Source organism: Cyanistes caeruleus, chromosome 17 (assembly GCF_971803275.1).
Source record: "Cyanistes caeruleus chromosome 17, bCyaCae1.hap1.1, whole genome shotgun sequence".
Classification (NCBI taxonomy): Eukaryota; Metazoa; Chordata; class Aves; order Passeriformes; family Paridae; genus Cyanistes; species Cyanistes caeruleus.
In genome coordinates this window covers 9,867,148-9,888,848 of record NC_141717.1, presented here as the reverse complement: position 1 = coordinate 9,888,848, position 21,701 = coordinate 9,867,148, and the positions used below count along the sequence as shown (strand labels likewise).

The 21,701-nt window shown below is 41.6% G+C and overlaps 3 protein-coding genes across 5 annotated transcripts in view; 2 read left to right on the top strand and 1 right to left on the bottom strand.

Annotated features, from left to right (window-relative positions):
- Nucleotides 1–122: 122 nt before the first annotated feature.
- Nucleotides 123–3,830, top strand: AIMP2 (aminoacyl tRNA synthetase complex interacting multifunctional protein 2). Its single transcript, XM_023918127.2, has 4 exons — nucleotides 123–303; nucleotides 1,861–2,067; nucleotides 2,583–2,814; nucleotides 3,309–3,830. Exons 1-4 carry the CDS (start codon nucleotides 181–183, stop codon nucleotides 3,692–3,694), a joined length of 948 nt encoding a protein of 315 aa, XP_023773895.1. The 5' UTR covers nucleotides 123–180; the 3' UTR covers nucleotides 3,695–3,830.
- Nucleotides 3,831–4,021: 191 nt separating this feature from the next.
- Nucleotides 4,022–17,194, bottom strand: EIF2AK1 (eukaryotic translation initiation factor 2 alpha kinase 1). Its single transcript, XM_086854758.1, has 15 exons — nucleotides 16,805–17,194; nucleotides 16,210–16,368; nucleotides 14,841–14,977; nucleotides 14,135–14,166; nucleotides 13,594–13,693; nucleotides 12,863–12,943; nucleotides 12,397–12,494; nucleotides 10,726–10,779; nucleotides 10,034–10,433; nucleotides 8,849–8,960; nucleotides 7,271–7,377; nucleotides 5,487–5,607; nucleotides 5,293–5,372; nucleotides 4,688–4,921; nucleotides 4,022–4,224 (listed from the first exon to the last, which is right to left on the bottom strand). Exons 2-15 carry the CDS (start codon nucleotides 16,250–16,252, stop codon nucleotides 4,102–4,104), a joined length of 1,722 nt encoding a protein of 573 aa, XP_086710884.1. The 5' UTR covers nucleotides 16,253–16,368; nucleotides 16,805–17,194; the 3' UTR covers nucleotides 4,022–4,101.
- Nucleotides 17,114–21,701, top strand: part of USP42 (ubiquitin specific peptidase 42) — an 18,485-nt gene continuing 13,897 nt past the window's right edge. The window contains exons 1-2 of one of the 3 annotated variants that reach the window (XM_086854741.1): nucleotides 17,114–17,457; nucleotides 21,004–21,241. In XM_086854741.1, coding sequence (XP_086710867.1) covers nucleotides 21,013–21,241 — 229 coding nt within the window. In that variant the 5' untranslated portion in view covers nucleotides 17,114–17,457; nucleotides 21,004–21,012. Of the gene's footprint in view, nucleotides 17,458–17,783; nucleotides 18,683–21,003; nucleotides 21,242–21,701 lie in introns of those variants that run through there. The other 2 variants (XM_086854740.1, XM_086854739.1) reach the window with 2 other exon arrangements.

The window sequence follows — 21,701 nt, the reverse complement described above, 5'->3', positions numbered from 1 at the left end:
CCGCCCACCGCCCTGTGGGGAGGCGCTCGATGACCCAACGGCTGCCAATGGAAGCAGGCGGGTGCGAAACCCTGCGGCCCATTGGGTGCCACGAGTGTCAGTATCGTGCCTCCGCCAATGGGCGCGGGGGTGGACGGCCCGGCGGTGGCGGAGCGGGCGCGCGGCGGGCCGGGAGCCGCCATGCCCGCGATGTACAAGGTGCGGCCGCTGCACGGCACGGGGGTGCTGGCGGAGCACCTGCCCACCTGTATGTACCCCCTGCCCAACCTGCACCGCGCCCCCGGCACCGCCGCGCCGCCGCAGGTAGGAGCGAAGGGTGGGCGGAAGGACCTGCTCAGGCTGCGGCCCACGTTGCTCGCCCTGGCGAGGTCAGACATGCGGCCGCTGGGCCGGTGTTCCCTCCGGTGAGAGCCCCAGCCCCTGTTAGGGACCGGGAGGAGCCTCCGTTGCCGGAGCGCTCACGGGACCGAGTTCCACCGCCTCAACCCGCGGGAGGAGCTCTGGCCCCGCCTCGCCGTAAGCGGCGCGTCCGAGGGTTAAATAAAATCAACGTTTTCAGGAATTTCTCTGTAATGCTTTTTAAGCCTTCAGTAGTTCTCATTTTGACTTTTCTAGGCTTCGCGTGTGTTCCTGTCGCGGTTTTTATGTTTGAGTGGCCGTGCCGAGCTCCCTGCCAGCCCCGGGAGAGTGCCCAGCGGGCCTCGTTCCGTCCTGCTGCATCATCGCTCTGCTGGCTCAGCTCGGGTTTTAGCCAGCTACACACCCTCTATTTCTACTCTCGGTTTCTTTTGCCTCAAATAAGACAAAAATTCCAAATGCTGTGTTACATAGGACTAGTTGAGCAGCCTCTCTCCAGTGCCAGGAATGCATGGAATTGTCATAGGCTGCTTGTGACCAAATTTAGTTTTACGCCATCACGGATTTGCTGTGCCTTCACCCAGGTTGATGGTGGAGATACTGAGCAGGAGTAACTTTGGGGCAGAACTTAACAAGAATGCTAACGAAATGTCTTCCCATTGCAAAGTATGGAATTGTGTACTAACTAAATAATGGTCACATAGGAGGTCTTCCCTTGTCTTGTCTTTGAGAATATTATTTTAAGTGGGTATAATGATTTTACTTGGATGCCTTGTTTATCTCTTCATCCACGATCATTTGGGCTTTGTTAATCTTTATTCGGGATGCTTAGAAATAGGCTATTTGAAGATTTTTCTTTAACGTTATTTTAAGCTTGTAGACTTAAAACCTGCCACAGGAATATATTTTTCATCTTCTTTTATGAGATTGTAACGTGAGATTGCTTGTGAGGTAATTGAGATAAAAAGCTACATTGGTATTAATGTGTAACAAAGCCCATGATCTTTTTTTTTTCCACTACAATTTATATTCTCTGAAACAAAGACTGAATACACATAATATACCATCCATCTAAGCCTGCAGGGCTTTTTACTTGTATTAAGTACCTGATTTGTCAAAAAGTTTCCTTGTTTGGCTGCTGTACCACAAACTTACCCATCTGCTCTTCTGGGCTGAAAAGAACCTGACAAGCTGTCTTTGATTTTTCAATCATTGTTCAGCACTTCACTGCCAACTCTTTGTCTGATTTTGACTGTGTTACAGAGTTTGCAGTAACTAATGGTTTTAAAAAAATCTATTAAGCAGGAAGATTTCAGGAATTGATTAAATATGCCATCTCACCACACTCATGCAGACGATAGATACAAGCCCATGATATTCACAATAGTCTGGTTATCTGAAGGGGTTTAGACTTTCAATACTTAAATGTTAAGTGAGCTGTGGACTATTTTGACGGTGAGCTGAGTGAAGATTTACGTGGCCTTGTTTTTTCCTCTCCTGTAGGAAGAGGTTGACCCATCACTTCTAGCACTTGAATCCCGCCAGGAAGAGATTCTGAAGCGCTTGTATGAACTGAAGAGTGCTGTGGATGGGCTCTCCAAGATGATACAAACCCCAGATGCTGACTTTGATGTCACAAATATAATTCAAACTGATGAATTTTCTCCTTTGACAACAAACACAGCAGATTTAGATCTGATGCTTGGAAAGGTGAGTTTAGTTGAGCAGTTACATTGGTAGGTACTTTCTCAGCATTCAGTTTTCAGGGTTGGAAGGGGGGCATTAAAACCTAGGACACTCAGAATTCATTATACAACCTACAATTATAATTTAATTTGGCCATCCAGATTATAGGTACAAACATTTATAAATACTAGTACTATATATACTCATTTGGATATCATTTCAAGCAAGAATAGTTAATTTTGAAATTTCAGCAGTTGGTTTCTTGTTTGTTACTAGACTGGAAACTTCAATATTGGCTTCATCTTGGAGTAGAATTTACTTCAGTCATGTCCTTGAATTACATATCAGGGAAGGAGGATGTTTAAAGGTTTACACAACTTTTAAATGTCCAGGCTTGAATTTATTTACTTGAATATTGTTAGGATTTCAGATATACAAATGCATGACTATGTACATTTTGGTGTCAAATGAAAGCAGTAGTTATGAGTATGATCTAGAATGTGTCTTACCTGCTGAATATTATCTTACTTTCCATTCAGGATTATGGTGCCCTGAAAGATGTTGTCATCAATGCAAATCCTTCTGTACCTCCACTGTCACTGTTAGTGATACACAGTCTGCTTTGTGAACGGTATAAAATATTATCAGCTGTTCACACACATTCATCAGTGAAAAGTGTGCCAGAAAACCTCTTGAAATGCTTTGGAGAGCAGACTAAGAAGCAGCCACGTCATGCGTATCAGTTGGGCTTTACTCTGATTTGGAAGGATGGTAAGAACGAAATTTTTAGATCAATATTTTACAGTAGATGAGAAAATTAAACTTGTGCTATAAACCCTTGCACACAGATGCCTCAATGTCCCTGTGCTGACATATGGACATGATAAAACAGGAAACATTTTTGTTCTCTTTTCATAGCTGTGAAGCATGCTGAGCCAGAAGATGATGCTTGTTTATAGTTACTGCTGTTAAAATACGGTTAAAATACGCATGGCATTGACAGAATTGTTTGTACCCTCAGGATTTTTTTTTAATAAAAATGTTTTCAGTTTCTACAAATAAGGTATCTAGAAGAGAAATTTTGGGGGAGATTTGGCTGAATTTTTCAAAAAATAATCTCCTTATCCCACAGGACTCAAAACTGTTCATCAGGTCAATGATATTAACAGTGATGCTGGCATCACAAATGTACATCATGGAATTACCATTCTAGTTAATTACTTTACTATGTTGTATTCACTTTTTTTCCCTTCTGTTCATTTCAGTTCCCAAACCCCAGATGAAGTTTAGCATTCAAACCATGTGTCCTATAGAAGGAGAGGGGAACATCGCTCGATTTCTCTTTTCCCTGTTTGGGCAGAAGTACAATGCAGTTACCTCAACTCTGATCGACAGCTGGGTGGACACAGCCATCTTCCAGCTGAAAGAAGGCAGCAGCAAGGAGAGAGGAGCAGTGCTGCGCTCCATGAATGCTGCCCTGGGCAAGAGCTCGTGGCTGGTGGGCAATGAACTGACGGTGGCCGATGTGGTGGCGTGGTGTGCACTGCAGCAGACAGGCACTGCCAACAGCGCCCCGGCCAACGTGCAGAAGTGGATGAAGTCCTGTGAGAATCTGGCACCTTTCAGCTCTGTGATGAAGCTACTCAAGTGAGCCCCTGCCCTTCATAGTGATGTTGTTTTAATCTTATTCCACCTCATGCATGCTGTAATGTTTGAGTCCTTTTTGAGATGTATTTTAGATACGAAAGTTGGACATAATCCTAAAATAATAAAAGCATTACAGCTGCCTTTTGGGTGTGACCTTCCTTTTTTTGTTACTCTTGCATAACACATTTGTTCACTGGCTAAGGTATGTAAATTAATCCTATGTAAATATAAGTTGTGCTCTTAATTTTTCCAGTGCAACATGATCCCTTTCTCAGGAGCCTTTGGTCAAGGCAAAAAAAATACTTTTTAAGAACAGACAGCCAAACAAAAATGCATTGAAATACTTTATGTAAAAAAAAAAGAAACTTTTTATATAACTTAACACACAATTGAGATTAGTTCTTCCTGTACTCAAACAGGAGAGCCTAGTCTTGTTTGTTCATCCTGCTCTTCAGAAAGCAGTCTTATTGTCTCCCTCAGCTTCTCTATTTCTTCTTCTTGCTGTCTCACCTTCTGTTGGAGGTTAGAAATAACCTGAAAATGAGTGAGTTTACTTCATTAGAGCTCAGCAAGGATAAAGCCTTACAGACCTACTCGAATTGTGTTTGCAATCCACTACAGACACAATGCAGCAGCACTCAAGCTATTCTGCATTCTTGATACTACAACTTAATCCACACAGCACTAGGACAGGGAAAGGAAAAATTATTAGAAGAATCTGCAGATGTGATGAAAACCTGTGAAGGCTTTGCTGACCTATAAAAAATATATCTCAACTGTACAGTCTTCAGAAAGTTGCCTAAAGCACTGACCAGCCATCTCATTGCAGAGACACCAGAAATAATACAGTGGCCTAAATACTGTAATCAGAAAGAGTCTTAAGAGGAACATGTGATTAGGTGCAAAGCCAAACAAATAATGCAGGCAGGGATACAAAGGACATTTTCTTTTTGTGTTCCTTTAGGTATTCAGGGTTGGGGTTACTGGCACAACTTACCTGGTCCGTGTTGTGGAAGAGTTCACTGTCCCGAAGCTGAGCTGCTGTTGGGCGTTCTGTAGCTCTGGGACTGGTGAGAAGTTTCACATACTTGGCCTGAGTAGGCCATTTCTTGTAGAAAGTGTGGGGAATTTGGCCAGTCCTTAAATGTGTAAGAACTTCTGTTCTTTCCATTTCTGTTCCAAATGGCTGGAAGAGTTCTAGCAGGATAACACCCATGCTGTACATGTCTGACTGTTAATGAGGTGCAGAGAAAGTTCTGGGATAACTGCTATTTTAACTCAATGGGCTTCTTTTTCTCATAAAAACATTATATGAATAAGTTTCACAACAATGAAGTTTCATGATGGTATGAAGAGTATCATGACACTATTAAAAGAACACAAATTCAAATCTAAATATGTTCTCAACATACTAAGAAAATAACTTGCTTTAATAGCAAACGAGAAGGCAAAGATGAAATCCATGTTTCAATAAAAATCCTAAGAGTAATAATAGGAGGAATATGTATTTATCAAATATATATTTGCATATTGAAAGGCTTGATTTATTTCTATTATCTATCTATATTTAATAAAGAATAGAAGAGACAAAAAGTTTTCTACCTTGAAATCATAGTGAGATCCCTGCAGTTGTTCTGGTGAGGCATAGAGGCAGGTCCCCACTCCTGAAGTATGTGTCAGTCCTTTGAAAAGCAATTGAGACTTAGCAAGTATTGTTACCCTTGCAAGTAACAGTTTAATGATTTTAATATCATAGAAACTTAAACACTGAAACCCATTACACTTTCTTCTCTTACCATTTATCCTTTCTGTCTGAAACCACTGGTCTGCATCATCCCGAAGAAGGTCTTTGCAGGCTAATCCAAAGTCACCTATTTTTACCTGATGATCTGATCCATGTAGAAAGATATTTCTAGGCTGCAAATGAAGACAATACAGTTTAAAAATATGTTTATATAAAGAATTAGGGAATTTAGTCTATAAAATCCAGTGTTTCACAGGTATGATTAACATTTTTTAGTAGTGAGAGAGAAAAAATAGGCATTGCTAATACCAAATAATGTGTTAGCAACACTTTGGGCCAAAAAGACCAGATACCTAGAAGAAGGATCTAGAAAAAAAGGAAGAAAAGCAAAACAGAAAAACCAAGACTTAGTAAAAAGATGAAGTGGTTTTTTTTCCCCAACAGAAACTGGGAAATTTGCAGAACAGTAAACAGGAACAGGCAAGAGTGGACAGTAAATTTGACCAACTGATGTAGCAGGAAGGATGACTATCATTGGGCTAGACATAATACAAACCAAAATACATTTTTCTGTGTGATAAGCAGCTGCAATATGCTACATGGTTCTGGGAAGCTGCTATGAAAAAAAAAAACAAATTATGACAGACTTGAGAGCTCTGACTCAGAAAACTGAAACAGTTTTTAGCCATATATTTCAGTTTTAGGACCACTAAGGAGGAGAAATGCAAGCATTATGTGTCTCGAAAAATCCCCCAACTTGCTCAGGTGGCACAAAGGAAATAGTTGGCCTTTTATTAGTGTATAAAGGAGATGTGAATAGTTTAAGAAGAGATAGGCAATCTCCATTCTTTCCCTTTATTCAATGCAGATTAAATTTAAAAGATGCAGCATTGTTGAACAAGTTGCTAGGCTTCTCATATCCACTTAAGTAAAAACATATCCAGGACACCCACCCACTGGGCTTCTGTTCTCAGACATTCACACAGAAAGACTTCCTTAGAATATTATCCCAGAAATTACAGTCTCTGCTAGGTATCTGCAAAATCACCATTAGAATATGGTGAAAACCATGAGAACTGGCTCAAAAGCAGGTTTGCAGTAACTCTATAGAATTCTGGAATTCTTTATGTAACTATCAGACTTTGGCCAATTAGGCCATGATGATGCTAAATGGGAAGGCAAACTGAAAAACTCTTCACCCTGAAACAGTTGACAGAAAAATGAAAATTAATCCAGAGTGAAGATTGTGTGATTTCAAGTAGTTCCAAGCTTCCACATGTGAAGTTTTAATAATCATGATTTCTTCACACAGCTGCTGTATCAGATGCAGAAAACCTGAGCAGGAAGCAAAGTAGGAAAACACATGCCCACTTCCTTGCTATTCAGGTTACCAGTAAGCAAGCAACTGGAACATATTTTCAAAAGCTAACTGTATGCAGTGAGCAAACTGAGGTCTAGTCCAGGGGCTTTGATTATTTTTGTAATTACTGAAAATAATTTTTTTTTTTTAGGTAATTAAGTTCCTACCCTGGTTAAGGAAAGACTGAGACAAAAGAAAACCAATCTGACCATGCTTGTTCCTGACAGGAAAATGGCTTCAAAGGAGAAAAAAAATCCAGAGCTTAAAATCCACTCTGAAGTCAGTGTAACTGAGTACTATGCTGGTAGTAAAGAAATTATAGCACTGCTATAAAGGAGATTATGCATTTTTTCTTATGCAACAACTAAATTCGTAAGAGCCCAGGTCATCTCTAGTACAACTATGAAGTTGCTTTCATTCTCCCATAATGAAAACTTCGTTTTCTTCAAACTCAAGTAATAATTTGATGAACTTACTTTAATGTCTCGATGCATCACTCCCATGCTATGGATATAGCAAACCCCTTCTACTATCTCCCGAAAAATCTTCATTGTCCAGCAAACATCCACGAGATGGTATGGACCTTAAAATAATTTAAATTATTTCAGCTAGTTTTACTAAGTTATGCAAGAATATGGTGGTACGTCTTATTGAATTCTCTTTATTTATGCTGTGGAATAAATTTTTAACAGAAGGAGCATATTTTAAATAGGGATTTTACCATGTGTCTCTCATGAAATTATTTCTGAATCAGCAAAAAGTCACTAACATTAAAATTCCAAAAAGGAAATTTCAGGGAACATGAACCTATGTCCTCCTGAGAAGATTATTCCAAACCACATCAGATAGTTATTGGGTTATGAATTTTACAAACTCTTTATTTTCATGTGAGTTCTGACCTAGCATGAAAAATACAATTCCAGATAAAATCATACTAATTTATGTAGTGACATGCTGTCTGTATTGCTTTGCACTTCTCTTGTTTTGTTTCTAATCCTTCTGCTGCTCTGCTACCCTCTGAAATTCCTCAATCTCCTCTGGCTCTAGCTGTCCTATAAAAATTTAGCACATCCTTGTTTTGACCATTTTCCACATTACTATTTTATTAAACTACATTGTCACCCTGCTCTAATGACCCATATTTAACTTGTCTTTTTGAACAGTCACCTTTTACTCACATTTGGATTTCCATTTCTTCAAGTCTAACCTATGATAACATTCATCTTTTCCATGAAAATGTGTGAAAACAGCATTTTGCAAGTTCAAATGTCATTGTAATTCTGTCATTTCCTGACCAGGAACATCATCTTTTAGCTCATGAAAGCTAAAAGATTATGATTGCAGGAGAGATTAGTGGAAGTCAGCTGACAGTTTGCTAGTAAACCTGTCTCTATGAATGAAAATAACACATTTACCTTAATAGTGATTTAAACCAAGACAAAACATTAATTACACATTTTGTTTTACAACCTGATGTGCATATGCTGCTTTTATACAACCACCCCAGAGAATGGAACATGTCTCTACTGCTTTAAGAGCATTGGATTTGTTCTTCCAAATGTCAGGTTACTGATGACTGCTTGGTAGGAGGGCATGAGAACCCCCTGATCACTCAGAAAAAGTCAATGTTACATTCTTTAACCTATTACAAATTAACCTGTCTGGATCAAATTATATAATTGTATTTTCCACAGCAGATAAATTAGCCCATAACCAGCTTTCTGAGAAGCAGCAGATTCTGTCAATAAAAAACTCTGTTCCAAATAAGAAATATTGCCCAGACACTGATCTCCCCTGGTAACAACTATGCCTCAGGCATTCAGTCATTCTTTTTTGAAGAGCTGTCTAAAACTCAGGAATTTCAATTCTTTTACCAACATCTATCATGCAAAAATTCAATACAAGCTGCTATTTGATTAAGTCAATAAAGAATTTAATGAAGAACTGTATTATAAGCTGCTGAAGTAAAATAAAATTAGATAACTGCAGTTCAAATTACCAAAAAAAAAAAAAAAAATTTGCTTTACAATGAATAAGGTAGTGATGAGTCTTACTAGAGGGGTCCTCTGATTTCTTGTTGCATCTTTTATTACGGTCAGCAATCCAATCCCACAAGGATATTTCACACAACTGCATTTGTATATGAAGCATCAGATGATACTCCACCTAACAGAAAAATAAGTCCATAATTTTGCCATTGTAACATGAACAGTACTTCTTTAGTTATTTTCTTTAAAGCAAATAAATCCAAAATTTATTAAACAAAAAACCCCTGCAAAAACAGGTACCAAAAGGACATCAAATATAGTATTAGTTATCTACTGCACTCAAGAAGCAGATGCAACAATGCTATCTAGTTTTGGGCAGTTTTTTGCTTGTTTCTCAAATTTTAACAATTGTTATATGATAAATGCTAACAAAACCGCCAGATGCATCTTTAATATTCAAATTAAAGTTTGAAGCCTTACAGAAACACTACACAGAGGTTTATTACAGCTTAACCAATATAAAATAGCAGAAAAAAAATCAATTTCTTGATGCAGAATTTTATGGAATCACAGAATTGTTTAGGTTGGTAAAGACCTTTGAGTCCAACTGTTTGATTTATTACCATTAATATGTAGCTCAGTTTCTGGTAATGGACCAGTTCATCTGATAACCTGGACAACTCAAGCAGACACCTTTAAAACTGGGTTTCTTCCAAGAGGGAACTCCAAATGATAGCAAAAGCTTGAAGCATTCTAGAGCTGGCTGTGTTACACAAAACATATCAGTAGTATGATAAATGACAGCAAGGTTTTAGAGCACCAGTGATTCCCTGCTCAAAATCTGCTTTTATCTCTTTCCCATGTACTCCTACACTGCATGGGCACCACATGACATACCAAGACACATTCATTGTTAACAGCTACTTTAGCTATCATTAGCAGAAGCTAAAGACTTTTCATTTTGATGGGGCTGTTTAATGCAGCAGTAACACTTTTTATTCATGCAGGTACTTTGAAAGGACTCAAGATGCCTAACACATGGAAAATTCCTTGTAGATGCTGAGCTTTGCCAGCTACTCTGGTCAGTTTCCTTGTAATGATGTTACCCACTTAAGTAAAAATTGTCTGAACCTTTGGCTCTATTTACAGTCATTCAATTCTTTTAAATTCATTTTAATAAATAATTCATTGCCACTGTCTACTGAACTCCTTTAAAAACATCACAAAATTAGACAGCAGATAAGTATTTACCTCAAACTCTCCACAGAGTGCTACCTCATTTTTGGAGCATCCTTCAGAGCAGGACTTGCTCTCAGAGCAGGATTCACTTTCAGTGCTAGCATCTTGATCCAGACTGGAATGAGTTCCCTGTGTTGAATGATTGTCCACATCAGTTGATAAGGTGTTAACATTAACAATATGTGTTAACACACAGTCTTCTTGCAGTTCTATGGATAATTCATATTTATTTGGTTTCACACACTCTTTGCTACTGCTGTTTGTAAAGTCATTCCTTACATCCATATTCTGCACAGATTCTCTGTGCACATTTTCAAGACTGGTACTGTCACAGGGCTTCTTTTCTTGTGAGGTAAGGTCAGCAAAGATAATTGAACTACCACTTTCTACACTCTGGATGTGACAGCGATCACTGAAAATATCAAAGGGAGAGAAATCCAAATAAGTACACAGTTTCATACCATCTATTTGTGATACACCATGCTGATTTTTTTCCCCCAATTGCAAACAGCACTCCCAAGTAAGAGTTCAGCTGCCTCCCCACATAAAACTCCAGGATTACATAACTGTCAGTGCAGGCTCCAGCTGATTTAATACTTTCTACCAGCAGGGATTTCGGACAGCTGTCCCAGACAACAATATCTCATATACACAGCTGAAGTTAAAGTTGAATATACCTTACCACTGAGATTAGTAATACTCACTTGCTATTCTCATGCTCCAAAAATAATGGCTGCAACTCCATTATTGCTTTACCTGTTGGATACAAAGGTAAATATGGTATTTCATAAAACAAAGAATGTATCTACATATTTACTAAAAAAATTACCATTTAAAGTAGAGCACCTCTCTGAATTCAACTTTGTTACCTGTCGATAGCTCTAGATTACCTCATTTCTGCTGCAAAAGGGTCTTGTTAAGTCTACTAAGAAGCTACCCTAATATGCATTTTATTTATCTTTAAATTAAAAGAAAATATGTTGTACAAAGTCACTAAAAAGGTTGTACTGGGCTTTCTTAGATATTTACTTAGACTTCATCTTTCAGAAGTCGGCCTGTTCAAAGTAAGAGTTTAAAATGTATTGAATAACACACAGTTAAAGCAGCAGCTCCACAAGGCATCACCCCTCACACATCACACTGCTGCTGAAGACACTTGATATCTTGAAAATAATTGTCATTAAAATTGCATTTTTATATGAAAAAGCTGTTTTAGCATACAGAAACAAGTATAAAACATAAATCTTGTAAGACAAGAGAAACCATTAAGTACCACAGAAGCTACCTGTAGATTTCATTATGCACTTCCATTACCACCATTAAATACTTATGAAGGACCCCCAGCATTAAACATTTGCTTCCCTCGAGATTCTCAGGATCACTGGTTAAAGTTTTTCCTGTTTTACTCTACTGTCAACTTCCTATGTATTTATGCATTTTCTTTTGTGCTTATGGCTGGCTGGGCATCAAGTCAGTGACTTGGAAAGCAATAAAGTTATACAGAGCATAACCAAATCTCCCACTAAGAGAGGATCAAAAGATTTAATTGCTAGAGACATTCCAGGAAAGGACTAGAAAGGGACCAATGGATTAGGGTTACAAAGGGACCAAAGGACAGAGTATGCAAAGAGCTGAGAACAAAGAACCTGTAGAGAAAAACTGAGAAGGTGTAAAATGAACACAAAAGTAGATAAATTCTCAACAGTTACAGCCAGTGTCTGATACACAAAAAAAATCCAATTTTTCTGTCAGTGCAGGACTATGAAATACAATTCACCAAATTTAAAAAGTCTAACTTAGAAAGCAAAATAAAGAGTTTTTGGTGGGGGAGGGTTCATCAGTAAAAGTATATATTTCCAGATTCTTTCAGTTTTTCTTAGATCTTTTCCAGATCCAAAAAGAAGCATACTGGGATGCTGATTCTAGTGTTGCTACATCTCTGAGACTTCAAAACATAATTGAAAATTTGTGGGTTTTTTGTCCTATTCATCTCTTTCTCCCCAATATCTGAGGCATCTTGTTCCTCAGGATTCATTCTTCTCCTTGTCAACTCACTACTTTTTGCATTAAAAGGTTTTCACTGCATTTCACTGACCTTTACACAACTTTAAAATCCTCCTCAGATCTTACCAAAAGTAAAGCTAATATTTCCACAGTTCCAAATTAATCATTGAGTAACAAATAAATTATTTGGTAAGGAGGGATTGAGTATACAGAAGGACCTGGTGATCACTTGTAATTTCCCTTTCTTTTAGTTCTTTTAAGGAGGGGAAAAAAATGAGTAATTTTTTTCGGAGAAGTAATACTTTTCCTAAAATAACAGTACAGAGGTTGTAAGATGCAAGCAAGAATTACACAATGAGCTTTACTTTCCTTTTGGATGTACTGTTTGAACTTGTTCCATCCAAGCAGTGTGATAGCCTACAATATTGGGATGCTGCAGCCCAGCCAGCACTTTGACTTCTCGGAGAACCTAAAAAGACCAAAAAACCCACAGTATGACACTCCTTTATTCTGAGTGCTTAGTAAACATGCAAGGTAACAAAAAATAAGTTTCTTAGAGAGAAAGAACAGATTAAATTGTTACAGTAACAGAAAAAAAATGAGAGCTTTAAAACAAATTGATTTTCATCACTGCAGAGATGATCAAGTTCAAGTAATTAATATAGTTATTTTAATGGACTTTAATGGGTCTCTTTTACTTTTTTCTACTAGGTATTGATAGGCTCAAATCTTTAAAAATTCAGAATGCATAAAAATTATATTAGCTACATTAATAAATTAGAACAGAATAAGATACAGAGGTGTTAAAACAAGGACAAAACACAGGAAGAAGAATACCTTCATGCAATCTCTTCTTGTAGCCTTCTTAATTTCAATTTTTTTAATAGCATAGAACTGACCATCTAATTTGTTTCTGACCTGAAAACAATTGCAGCAGGAGAAAATTAGATGTAAATGTGCTTGGATTAATTAAATCTTTCAGAACCCACTGTTTTCTAAAATTTTATGTCTCCACCCCATTCCTATATATTATTACCTGTATCAGGGAATGAAACTGGGATTAGGCCCCTGCTGTCATACAGGGATACTGCTAGGTACTGATAACTGCTTAACAGGTCCTCAATAAATATGTGAGACCACATTTGTCATTTCCACATGGCACATACCTCATGTGGAACCTTGGGCTGGCTATACAAGTGCTTAATTGAACATTGGATTGGTTAGTTTATATTCATACTGATACTCATTTTTTAAAAGCAGGCACAACTAAAGCAATGGGGTGTGCAGACCAATCAGTCAATATATCATAATACTTCACATGTCAAATAAGGAGTTTTCATTCACTTTAAAAGCATCAAAATACACAAAGTAAAACATCATATATCCTGCATCTGACAAACAAAACTAATTACAAGTGAGCATCTTTTGATATGAAACACTAACTTTCTTCGAAGGTAACATTTGCACTTCTATGCAAAAAAAATTTGGCAGCACAGTTGAAACAGTAACTCCAAATTCCAATGAAATAGATATAAACAGAGTAGTTTTATTTGGGAAGTAAAGAATACCTTGTATACTTTGCCATATCCTCCTCTTCCTAGCCTTGCAGCCTCTTCAAATTCATTCAAGTATCGTGAAGTCTGTGCCTCAAAGAGAACTTCTTTTTCCCTAATCAAGAAAAGTTAGGCTGCATTAAACTAAATTACAAGTAAGATACAGATGTACACATTCTAAAATTATTCACATTATGAAAAGAAATTACTTGACATTACCATACTGTAACAGCCTGAGTTTCAGTGAATACTGAAAACCAGCAGACTGCAAGAGCATGAATATGTGCTACATACTCTGTTTTAACAGTGGTGTTCAGATTATTTCTTTTACACTGATGCCTGATAAATCTTGTTTTCCTGAACAGTGGCACTGACTGAAAGAGTTGTACTGAAGAACAAATTATCACCCACATAATTTTGAGAATCTGGAGAAACCTTTACTTTTTTTCTGTTTCAGAGCCAAAATATGAAATGCAGTATTGATTAAATTCAGAGTGGAGCACAGAACTTTAGGGAATGAGTTAATTTAGTATTTCTACATGCTTTGAATACATACCCAATCGCAAGAGTCTCTCCATTATCAAGCTCCTATGAAACAACAAAATCCAACATAAAAACATGCCATATAAAAAGAATAACTTGTCTGCTGTGCCAGTGACACAGACAGCTTCATCAAAACATAAACTGCAACCTTCTTGGAAGAAAATGAGGTTACTGACAGCCATTCGCATGCTGCAGAGAGCTTCACCAAATTAAAGTATTATTATCACACTGGTAATCTGTTAACATCCCTCTGCTGGAAAGATTACTGCCCTTTAGAGTTCTGCTGGCAAACAGGATAAAATGAGGGCTCTAAAATATGCTTAAAACAAAATTAACTAGCTTAGTTCAAGCAGCGAGATAAACAAACAGGTATGATTCAGCCTGAAGTACAAGTACACAAACTACACCCTCCATTAATATAAATATGAGATTGTAAGCATAACCAACAGTTCAAAGTTGAAAATGGATGTCTGTCAAAAAAAGCTGTAGCAATACTTATAACATCTTGCTTTTGTTTATAAACATTTTAACTTGTTTTATTATTACTATTTAATAAGGTAAAAAAACTGGTTTGCACCTAGAGAGCCAGAGAATGTCGTCCTAAACAGCTAAGGATTTATTTTGTATAATTATTAAAAAGACTTAATTCAATATTAAAAGAACCCCTAAACAAAAGCTCCTAACTGCAGAAGCTGCCAAAGACATGTAACAAAACTTACCCCGTTAAGTACTTGTTGATTAGCTGCTTTCATCAGTTCAGTAATGGCTCTGTTGTGTTGCAGTCTTACAGTACTAAATTCATCACAAAAGACAAAAGGGGACAGTAATCCTGTTCTTGTGAAAGTCTGACGAAGAACTGCACAAAGGAACAGAGAAAGGTCAGAAAAACATTAAATAAAGCCAGTCAATAAGACTACATAAAGTTTTTAAACAGAAAAAGATATGAAAGATATTTGAAAGGTAACGTGTCTGAAAAACTGAACAGTCCCTTGTACTCTAATGCTGTTCCCATACTCTTAGCAATTAAAACTAATTCAATCCAAACTAGAGCTGCTCTATGGGAATCCCTTCACATAATAAATGTCATGCCTTCCAGGGTCACAATTGCATCTCCTTCCTCACCTCAGCAGATGAGTTATAGAAACAGTCACCCATTCACTTACATTTTACTTTTGGATTAGTTTTGACCAGTGAAAAGAAAAATTCAAAGTAGGTTCACAATGATGAGGATGCATTTATAATCAAAAGTGGTAATGTCAAGGTTTTTTAATTCCCATCCAAACCCACACACTTGTGCACATACTCAGACAGAGAATGAAGTCCCTCCCACCACCTAATCTTTCTCATATGGAGTAAAACAACTGTGGCAAGCAAAACCTCATAAATACTGGAGATTTTGTGCTGGGTGCAACTGTGATGTTATAAATGGAGTGAATTTTAGCTATGAAAACCACATTAGATTTTATTGTCTACAGTCATGTAAAGTAAGGACAAAACCCTTGGATATGCTTTCTTAAATTTACCTTTCATTAGGTATATACCTAAATGAACAAAACACCCATGATAAGTCATGTACCAGGAAGATATTTTAAAAGTAACACTTCACACTTAAAAATGTGAATTCCCTGAATGGTATCAAGAGACTTAATGGAAAAAAAAAAATTTAAAGGTATTTACTCAGATTTTCACAGAACATAATTTTTAAGTATTTAGTGAAGACTCTACTGCAACTATTTCTTGATAAATATTTTATTAAATTCCTCTTCTACCAGCATTTCTAGATCACATTTAACAGTAATATAATTTAACCTGCTGCCCTTCTCATGATGCAACTCACAATCTAGCTGAAAACTGTCTGATCCTTACATCTACAGCAATATTCTGTTACTGTTTTCAAAAATAAGACAAGTTGTCATTGCCATTTTAGCAGATTCAAGATATTCATCCTCTTCACAGAATCATTCTTGTCCCAGCGGGATGAAACCTACAGCTTTGTATTGATATTACACTGTAAGTCTGCACAGAAGGCTCTGGTACATGCAGTCAGTAAGGCAGCTTGAGAGACAGGAATGAACTCCTCTTACTAACTTCGGAACAAACCCCTGGAGTGAACGGGGTTGTGTGTGTACATGTGGCAGAGGTGCTCCAGCAGTGACACAAGCAGCAGCTGGTTCTGGATTGTCGAAGTGAACTTCACAAATTTTTGCGACCCGTTTGCAACTCGCAGCTCCGCCGGCACATCCGATTCTGGAAAAGGACAGTCAGACGAATGAACTTGGGTCTCAGTACACACCTATTTACCTAAACACCAGTACAGCCAGCCACACAGCTTCAACATAACCCCGGCTTGCAGAGGCAGCACCCGAGCTGCCACAGAGCGAGTGGCTTAAGAGGCTAATTAGAAACCCAATTAATTTTTTTAAGTGTACACGGAAAGCAGCTGCCCGGGGAGGCCGAGGCGCGCCGTGCCCGGGGCAGGGGGAGCTCGCACGGCGGCCCCAGGGCAGGGCGCTGCTGAGGGCCTGCCCGCTCTTGCATCACCCCCGCTGCCGCCGCTACCTCAGAGCGGTGGGGAAGGACGGGAAGAGGAAGGCGGCGGTTCTACCCTCCTTCCCTCCCTGCCAGCCGGGGGAAAGGGGCGATTTCCCCGCTCGCCCACAGGGCTGCCCCCGGCCCCGCTTACCGTCAAAGCGCGGCTCCGGGCTCTCCTCAGGGAACTCGATGGCAGGCACCGGAGCCCGCAGGCCCGCAACCCTCCCGCCTCTCACATGTCGGGCACCGGGGTCCCCTCCGCTGCGGCCGGCGGGGCCCACCCGGCCCCCCGTGGGCGGCTCCGGGGACCGGGCCAGGGTTTATGGCCGCTCTTTGGGCGCGGAGCTATAAAACATGAACTGGAGGGATAAACCCGCGACGGGAACCTTCGGCCAGGGAGGCGGGGACGGGCGGGCCAGAGCTCGTACCGAAGGGACGGAACGGGGCGTCCCCTCCCCTCAGCACGGGGACCGGGACCGGCACCGCCCGCAGCCCGCGTGAGCCCCGCGCCCGGACCGGGGGTCGCCGAGCCCCCTCTAGCGGCTCCCGGCCGCGGCACAGGGGCGGTGCCGGTCCCCGTGTGACCCGGAGGCGCTCGCTGTTCCCCCCGCCGCCGCCGCCGCCTCCTCTCCTCCCCCCGCCCGCCCGCCTGCCCGGCCGGCGCCGGGCCCCGGATGCAAGAGGCCGGCGGAGGGACGTCATTGTTCCCCGACGGACTGTAACAGTAGGCGGAGCGGGCCGGGCTGAGGCGGGGGCTGCGGCGAGGGGGACCCGGCAGCGCCGAGTCAAGCGGGGCCGAGCCAGGTAATGGGGCTGGGGGGCAGCGCCGGGCCCGGCGGCGGCCCCGGCACAGCCTGGCGGCACCGCGTGCGCCTCCCGCCTGGAAATCAATGGGCCGGGGGGAGGGGCCGGCCCGGGAAAGGGAAGGGAAAGAGACCGGCGGGAGCAGCCGGCTCAGCCCAGCCCACCGCGCCGGGGCGCGGGCCGGGCGCTCGGCCGCTGCCCTCCTGGCTGGCGGGCAGCCGGAGGGGGTGGGACCCCCGGGCGGGGCGGGGCGCCGTCCCCAGCACGCGGCGGAGGGACCCAGCCCCGCCGCCGCCGCCACCCCCTGGGCCGGCGGGACCGGCCCCCTCCCGGCGCGGCGGTGCCTCCGTGCCCGCCCTCTCCGTTACGCGCCGGGGTCCCGCCGGCGCCCGCATCTCCTTCCTCCTACTCCTGCTGCTGTCGGCGTGGGGGACTCGGCGTGGCTCCCCCGCGTCCCGGCGCAGGCGGGAGGGCGGCCGGGACGCCCCGGCCCCGTGTTCGGCGGCGGGAGCGGCGCTGTGCCCCGCCTGGCCCCGCGTTGTTCCCGCTCCGCGCGGCGGTGGCGGCTGCCGCGGCCCCTCCGCCCCGTGCCCGGGGGGCTCCGCGCTCGCTTCGCCGCCCCCCGCCCCCCCCGCGTTGCCATGGGCACAGAGCCGCCGTTGGGCGCCGCCGCGGTGGTCCTGCCCCCGGGCCGGAATGGGACGCGGGCCCGGACAGGTCAGCACGGGGCCGGGCGGCGGAGGCGGCATGGCACGGGAGGGAAGCCGGGGGCAGAGGGGCCTGGCAATGTGCGGGTTAGAGGGAGAAGGGCGAGGCGGGAGCTCCTTCACGGCCGGCTCCCGGCCCCCCTCGCCTGCGTGTCGGGATGGGTTTTGTTTTGTGTGTGTTTGGGCTCTTGCCGCGCTGAGCGCGGACATGTTGCGTGCGGTGCCCGTCCCTGCCTCTGCCAGCGGCCTTTTACTGCCGGTGTCAGAACGTTTTCGGGAAGCGGGTCCCCGCAGAAAGGCAGAGCGCAGGAAACCGGTTCGGTGTTGCGGGCTTGGCGCTGGCGGTACCGGGGCGGGCGGTTCGGTTGTGCGTGGATTCCGGGGCTCGGGGCCGCCCGGAGCGAGGCGCTCGCGGACGCTCGCGGCGCTGGGTTCGGTCCCGCCACAACCAACGGCCCCGGGATACAGAGCTCGGAACTGCCCCGCACCGAGCGCTCCGCGCCGCCTGCTCAGCAAGGGTAAACTCTTTAATTACTTTCGCCTCTGATGCCTTTCATTTTGTAACGAAAGTAAAACCAGCGCGGGGTGTGTGTTTGTGTTCCGCGCTGCCCCGGGTTGTTTTTGCTCCCGGCGGCGTGTGCGGTGCGGTCGGTGATGGAGCGAGATGACTCTGCCTGGGCTTCTCCTGGAGTAGTTTCTTCCTGCTTCTTGTTTCTGCCTCGGTGTTGCCATGTGCGGCTCTTGTTTTTTACTCTCGCTGCTGGAAGTGTTTGGTTTGTAGTGAGATAAAGGCGCATACTCCCTGGCTGAACGCGGTTCTGTGAAGGGGATCTGCTATAAAACCCTCCTGAGCTGTGATTTATTGTATGCAAAGCGGAGACCAAATATAAATATTTAGATTGGAGTATTAACTGATGCGTGTTGTGATGAGACTGAGAAAAAAGAATCTAAACAACGCTGATGCAACACTCCAAATGGGAGGAAAGCAACTGTTTGTTCTGTTTTGCTCGTCAGTATCGTACAGGGAGAAGTCTGTTATGGGAATAGCAGAGGGGAAAAGTGCACAATACACATGGCAATGTGAAATTCTGTTCAGCAGTGCTACAGGAACAGAACCTGTATTTACAGTGAACAGCAGGAGAGCAAAAATATCTGTGTAATGTTTATGCTACTTCGTCAAAGAGATGTTATATTCAAATTATTATATTGACAGATTTTTAAGAAGTGGTGGATCTGAGTTATTCTTGGCATCCGTTGATATTTGCAGGTGTCTAGTGTTTGATATCTGGTAATCAGTTGTCAAAACTAAATTAGCAGCACTAACCAATGCTATTCAATTGTCAAAATAAAATTAAAAATATGTGAGGCTTCTCTCATTGGTCAGTATAAGGCCAAAGCTTTTTGTGATAATATTCTTCTGTTTGCTTTTCACTCCAGTCTTGATTCTGGTTTTTGTCCTGCAAATAAGTTCCAAGTATGTTGTTGAAACCCCTTCCATTTCCATCAGGAAAAGCAGATGTCACCAGTATCTGCAATTTGGAGTCTGGATCTTACCTGAAAATCACTAAGCCCAAGAACTGTCATCTTAGTCTTTGAAATGGGCAAGGGTGTCCTCATTTTTCAGTAAAATGAGTGAATTTTCCATTTTTTGTATGTTATGATCTCTAAAATGGAAAGTGTGTACAGAGTAGATTTTAAATTGAAGATTTAGTGGGGAAAAAAATCTAATTAAAGGTTCCACACATGATTTGTCTTTTGTGGGATTAGAAGTTCTGTGATTTACTGTGCTTAGTTTATTCTACCCGAAGTTTTATCATTAGCAATCAAGTTGTGCCATGAATCTGAAACTGCTTCATGCTTTGCTCTCAGTTATTTTAATATTACAAAGCAGGTTATACTTTAAACCCTCAGTTAAGTTTATAGTTTCCCTAAACTTAAAAACGCCCTATATGTTATAGTATGACAGTAGTAAAAATTTACATATAGGAGTTGATAATTGATCATGTAATTATTCAGCAGCTTACTATGCACACAAAATTACACATATTTAAATAGGTACCATATTGAAACATAATCAGCATTTTGTAAAGGACTTAGTTACTGCCTTTATTCTTGAGGGCTGTGGATTTGATTTGCTTTCTTTTGCAGTCATCATTTTCTTTTTATAGTTTACATTCTTCTTTTGTTTTTCCCTGGCAAAACAACTTTGTATAAGTAGAACTGAAAAAGATGCTTTTTAATTCAACTCCTTGGTTTATAAGTAAGGATTGTAAATGATGGGTACAAAATACCACAAAGAGTGCTGCCAAAATTGTATCCAAACAAATACTTCTTGGAAGGGCAGAAGAAATCTAGGTGGAAATAAATTTGTGAGTGTTCTATTGCTCTTCTTTCCCAATATTTCTCAGAGCTGTATCCCATCCTCTGTGTCATCAGGGGTGTGTAGTTCCCAGGAGTGGGAAGATGTTGGCTAGACAATTTCTCCTGGATCTCAATGAGCCAACACTTGACTGTGCCACACCTCACAGCTTCTTTTAAGAAAAAGATCTTGGTAACTATAGTGGTTTAAAATCCCATGAAAGTGTAAGAAATGCTATCAATCAGATTTTAAAAACAATATTGAGACAGTTCTTATGGAAAAAATTACTTTCTGCGTTTAGTTGTGTGTTGGGTGGAAATTTTTTTTGAGTTTTGGGGTTTTGTTCCCTTGTTTGTAATCGTTCTTAGCTGTTCAATTCTTCACGTTCCTTGAGGCTAAGTGACAGGATTTCTCTTGGTCTTTCCTTTCTGGAATACTTTGGATGTTCTTATGCCAAACAGAATTTTTGCCTTCTTACAGATATGAACAATGACCATAGTTAACAAGCCAAAATCTTCAAAGTCTAAAAAATCTTCCTCAAGACGGTCTGACAAATCTATGAAACCCCGTACTAAAAAAATGACGTCACGCACTGCAAGTTTGGGCCGGGTACCCCCTACAGAAGAATCAAACAAAGTCTCTGTGGACAAAGGTCCTGGGGGGCATATTTATTGTAGATCATCTCAAAAATCAAAGCCTTTTGCCCAAAGAGATCTAGGTAAGTGTCTTCTGTTCTTCCTGCTTTTTATTAAAAACAAAACCAAAGTGGAAGCAGATTTTAGTTGTTGTATTGCTATAAAATGGGACTTCAGTGAATCAGGAGTTCAGCCACAGACTTCAATTTTCTGCATCCCCCAAGGCAGCTGCAGGGATAGGTGTTGCAGAACTTGGGTTTATGTATTTACAGTTGATTTGTAAAGTATTTTTTATTTACGTAAAATCAAATAAGGGGAGCTTTTCATAATGCTCAACTGTACCTAGGTCTCTTCTGTTCTGGAGAGAATAGTACATTTTACCTTGTCTATTCATGGCTTCCATTATTCACAAGTCTTTGAATAATAACAGTGCCTGGGAAGAGATCTGATATCTATGGGGTTACTTTTTGTGCTGCTTACTTGTTTGTCTGTCTCAGTTCTTTTTACTGCATAACCACCAGTGTAAGTTTGTGGTTTTAAGTT

Bases quoted from the DNA above. Each gene is read 5' to 3' on its own strand.
- AIMP2 (XM_023918127.2), top strand. From the start codon at position 181: ATGCCCGCGATGTACAAGGTGCGGCCGCTGCACGGCACGGGGGTGCTG. The intron at 304-1,860 runs GTAGGAGCGAAG...CCTCTCCTGTAG, and splicing joins GCACCGCCGCGCCGCCGCAG to GAAGAGGTTGACCCATCACT. The intron at 2,815-3,308 runs GTAAGAACGAAA...TGTTCATTTCAG, and splicing joins TACTCTGATTTGGAAGGATG to TTCCCAAACCCCAGATGAAG.
- EIF2AK1 (XM_086854758.1), bottom strand. From the start codon at position 16,252: ATGTACACACACAACCCCGTTCACTCCAGGGGTTTGTTCCGAA. The intron at 12,495-12,862 runs GTATTCTTCTTC...TGGTCTTTTTAG, and splicing joins CAAGAAGAGATTGCATGAAG to GTTCTCCGAGAAGTCAAAGT. The intron at 5,608-7,270 runs GTAAGTTCATCA...CTTCATTTGCAG, and splicing joins TGATGCATCGAGACATTAAA to CCTAGAAATATCTTTCTACA.